We start from the raw sequence: 4917 nt of genomic DNA, 5'->3' as shown, positions 1-4917 counted from the left end.
AACTGGCAAACAGTGTCAGCACTAAATCCAAAGCCCAGAAGAGTTTGCCATAGTTTCTCATGGCATACACTATCATATGCTTTTTTAAGGTCTAAAAAGGCTGTACATAGTATTTCGTTTTTCGCCCTGTACAGCTCTACTAGTTGGGTTAAGATAAAGATGTTATCCACTTAGTGCCTGCACGATTTTACGAACCTTGGATGTTATCAGCTATTCTGCGCCCTTGCCTAAAGCCATATTGAGCCTCACTGAGTAGACCATTCAATTCCAAGTAGCCACTTACTCTCTCTTTCCAGAGCATAGCGTAAAGCTTATATACTATAGAAGTAACTGCAATTGGTCTATATGAATTTAAAACCTCTTCTTTTTTCCCTTTTCCTTTATGAATAAGGGAGACCCTTGATTCTGCCCACTCAGGAGGAATACTGCTGCTAAGTTGGACATCGTTAAATATGTACAGGAGGACATCCCTGGCACATGGGCCTAGTGCTGTTAAAAATTCTGAGTAGAGGCCATTGGTACCCGCTGCCTTGCCTTTCTGGAGTTTTTTTAGGACCAATTCAAGTTCAGACTTGACAAACTGTGTATCCAGCTGTTCGGGGGCAATGTGATTGAGGGAATTCGCTGGCTCATTGAGGAGCGCACCATTATGTAAGGCCTCTGGCGCTAACAATTCTTCCTCTAGGTCTTGAATATACTCAGTGAGTCTCTTTACCATTGCTGATTTTGAAGTTAATAACTGGCCAGCCTTCGAGTACACAAATACGGCCAACTTTGATTACTCGCGATACCGTGGTAGCACTTGATCATAGTTGACCGATATAGCATATCCAGTGTCTACCATAGAAATCTCATAGGTACCCACTTCCAAGTTCCATAGCCTATTTCGTTCCTACCATAGATAAAATAACTTCGTATATAGATAGGAAACTTCATGTTGTAGAAGTGACCCGAATAATATTATTTGGTGAAGTTCACACTACTCGAAGTCCGTACTAGAACCTTGGTGTAACGCAGTCCCAATTGCAAAGGCTTAAGCGAGCTATATATGTATTAAAAGTACTTTTTCTTGAACTGAGAGCAAATTAAAAAAAATAGCACTAAAGATATAGCATTCAGTAAAGATTTCAAGTTTGTTTTAAACGCTATTTCTGGTATATTTGAAGACATTTACCTTGCAAAATACGTTTATTCCCAAAACTCCGACCTCAAATTTCTCAATACGTTTTACGCTCTTGAGAACACAACCAACTGGTGCAGTCACTAGATGTCAGGGCAATCTCGTGAGAGTCAGTTTGCCCCATTGAAGTTTCCTATCTATATACGAAGTTATTTTATCTATGGTTCCTACAACAGCCTCCGAAATTATTTGCGAGTTTAAGAAAGTACAAACAAAACACTCCAAGGAGTATAATATTTCAATTTTTAGCCTACTGGAAACCGCGTTTTTAACCACGGCCAACTTTAATCGCGGGTACCGCGCTGTACGCGTGATCGAAGTTGGCCGTGTTTTAACCGAAAGGAACTTTCAAAAATTTCTTTAATGATCGCAAAAATATCGGAAATATAGTAAAATTATCGCAAAAACTTCCAAAAGCGTATTTTATAGTACGCGATTGAAATTATAGTACGGAGAAAATTGAAAGGTAATATTATCGAAATGTACGGTTGTCAACGCTGCAAATGACCTAGGAATATGAAAACACGGTTAGCTTGAATCCTCCTAGTCTAGACCTATGAAAACTCCGTGAAGTTTAGGTTTATTAATAAGCCTTGGTATGTTTTGTGAATTCAAGATTTCAAGTTACATTAAGAATATGATAAGACGTTATCTCAACATCAAGACATTTATTTATCTCTGAACATATTTTTAAAAACCGTTTACTTTTGGTTTTTATCCTTAACTCTCTGGCTGTGAAATGGCTGAGGCTATGAGAAAACTATCCATATTGGATGGAAATAAACTGTGCCTGACTGAGTTTGGTAAACACGCTTGTTATGGTAGAAGTAATAAGTTTGTATTATTTGATGTGGCTTTGTCTTACTTCATAAGTAATGCATCAGAAGATGTGCTGTCTTTTTTGCGTTCCCAGCATAATATACAGTTGAAACTTGCTGTTAAACATGTGTTATTGACGTATCCATGTTTATTTCCTTTACTTGAAATATCATCTCGTGTTTACATCTCGGTTCCCACAAAAAAATACTTAGAGGACTGTATAAAACAGCTTGGTAAAGTAGATTTAGAAATTCGACCTTTACAAAATGATTTAAAAGAATTAGCCCAACTTGTACATGATGCTGATAGGAAACTTATTGTAATTTTCTATAACTTTTTTAAAAAAAAGTTATCCGAGACGGGTGAAGAATTTGTGAAATTGAATGAAATTAACACTGAAATTAAGAAAGGCCTGAAACTGTTGCATAATATTTATGGTTTTGGGGGTGAAAGAAAACTTGTCACTAATCATCCAAGTATATTTATGTTTAAAAAGATAAATGTTGTCAATCACGTTGGCATAGTTCCTTCAGTTGATCTCAAAGGATATATTGAGAGTTTAAAAGTGCCAGTTGCAAAATGTTTATTATCCCCCACTGCTACCACAATTAAAGCTAATATTGCTGAAGGTTCACTTAATTATCCTGAAAAAGATTGTGTGGAATTCGCAGTTGATAGGTTTAGAAAAATCATTGTTGGTAATAAAAATCGATCAATTTCGGTTGTTGAGTTTAACAGGTTTATTGTTAGCAGTTTTCCAGAAGATTTAAGTCTTAAAATTAAACAAAAGTACGGATGTACTCCTTTTAGGAAGTTTTTCCTTGCCCATGTAACTGTTTTTATTCCAGTTCTTAAGAAGAAAAATTCTGCGTTAAAAGGGTACGAATTGGCTGCTGATGATATAATATCTCAATATTTGGTTCAATTAAACCAACCAGCCCCTTGTTTAAAGCAAACAGCTAAAAAATCGGCAGCTAAAAGTTTAAAAGAAATGGCAAAAAACTCAGCAACTCAAAGTTTAAAAGAAACTGCAAAAAACCCTATATCCCTAGATTTAACGAAACGTAATGTTGATAAACTTGAAATAGAGTGCCTTAAATTTTTTGGAAATAATAATTATGTGGATTTTGGAAATGGAGCTACCATTGAGAAAATAAGCCACGCAATAGCTCACAATGCCAAGAAAGAAATTAAGAAACGTTTGTCTACTAAAATAGCTTTGTTAAATTTTCTACACTCTCACTTTGAAGTTTTTCACACAAAAATTTGTAATGAAGAATTGTTGTATTATATGGTTACAAAAGCAGATTTAGATAGTTACATATGGTGTATTCAAATTCAGCAGTTGCTAAAAATGAAAATTAATAGATTGAATAATGGATTTCAATCCCAAACCAGTGATAATTTTGGATCGTCAACTCCGAATAAACTTTTGGAAGAAGAAAAAATGTGTAAAAGTAAACAAAATGAAGTATCAAATATTTCAGTTATGACAATGGCACAGTTAATGAAGGATTATATGGTTGAATCAGAACCTCCAACCGAGGATCTTCCAGAAGTTTTTGTTGCACCTTTAGGAGAACATTCAATTAGTTTGTTTTTCAATGAGCTTGATGAATATGAAACAGATTCAGTTGATTATTACGCCAATTTTCTTAAAGCGATTATCAACAATAAACCTGATCCAACGTGCCTTCCTAATTTGGAACCAAACAGTAAATCGATTAGTTGCCAAACGGAGTCTACAGGGCTTGTTTCTTCTTTATATTTGTATACAGAATAATATTTTGTATCTAGTTTTATAACATAATGCAAAGATTTGTTGTTGAATAAAGTGTATGTAAATAATTTCATTATATATTATTTTCAATCTCTAATAAAATTTATTAAAATCGAATAAAAGATTACTACCATGGATTTATATAACTGATGACAAGTACCGCTTTTAAGGCACTATAATTTTCAATGTTATAACGTATTTAAAATATTAATTTCTAGTTTTTAGTTTCACATCGAATATAATATTCGATGTGACAATAGCTGAAAACTATTCGTGAGTTCTGAACCGTTAAGAGAACGGCTTAGGACTAAGCTGCGACGTCACGCAAAAGTTCTGGATAGTTCAGAACTTTTGTACGAATAAAGTAATGGCAGTGCTACATCACACAACGTCACCCATGCTTTTTCCTATTCATAAAAAATTCGCGCCCACAATGGCGGCCATGGCCATAGTTACGGAGTGCTACTACTCTATAGTTGTGATTCGTACGATTTGACGTACGCAGCCCGATGTGCGGACGAATTTTAGAGATTTCAACCTTTAGTTCCGGCCAGTACTTGCTCTTGAGCAGGTACCATTTAGAACGGTTCCGAACGGTTCAACAAGAGGTTCTTGTCTGCGAATAGTTTGCATTTGGGTAGTTCTAGAAATTTTTTTGCCGAATAGTGCGCATGGGGACTGGTTGAACGGTTCAGAACTCACGAATAGTTTTCAGCTACTATTGCTATGGACGGAATGTCGTAAGTGTGTTTTTTTTTTCAAAAATAATAAACTTTATTTTGGTGCACATGACAACTAGGTCTTCGCACCATACACACCCTGATACAGATACTCAAAAACAAAAGAAAAAGAAAAATATATATACAGAAAGATAAAAGTTGGCAGTCCTCAAGGTTATTAGAGAAAATACACTAATAGTGGTTTTTATTTATTTCTATAAAGTAACTACATAAGGTTAAGTTCTTATTTTAAGACTTTAAAAGTCAATTTTTTGTTTATTTTAAGTTAATTACTCAATACAAACAATATTTGTTCCTATATATATGTTCCTATTGTTGAAATATACTTTGTACCTTTGAAAAACAAAAGTTGTAAATTAAAAATGCTTAGTTTTACGTTTCGTTTGTTACTCGATGCT

General features: G+C 34.6%; 1 protein-coding gene across 1 annotated transcript; it reads left to right on the top strand.

Moving 5' to 3' along the window:
• Window positions 1-1863: 1863 nt before the first annotated feature.
• On the top strand, window positions 1864-3844 carry LOC149966334 (uncharacterized). Its single transcript, XM_090171575.1, has 2 exons — window positions 1864-2007; window positions 2094-3844. The coding sequence occupies exons 1-2, from the start codon at window positions 1999-2001 to the stop codon at window positions 3780-3782; spliced, it is 1698 nt and encodes a 565-aa protein (XP_090027701.1). The 5' UTR covers window positions 1864-1998; the 3' UTR covers window positions 3783-3844.
• The last annotated feature ends 1073 nt before the right edge of the window (window positions 3845-4917 follow it).

This window comes from Leiobunum rupestre, chromosome 1 (genome assembly GCF_980474605.1).
Source record: "Leiobunum rupestre chromosome 1, qqLeiRupe1.1.hap1, whole genome shotgun sequence".
NCBI lineage: Eukaryota > Metazoa > Arthropoda > Arachnida > Opiliones > Sclerosomatidae > Leiobunum > Leiobunum rupestre.
Note: the sequence above shows the minus strand (reverse complement) of the source record. Positions and strands in the feature narration are given on the sequence as shown.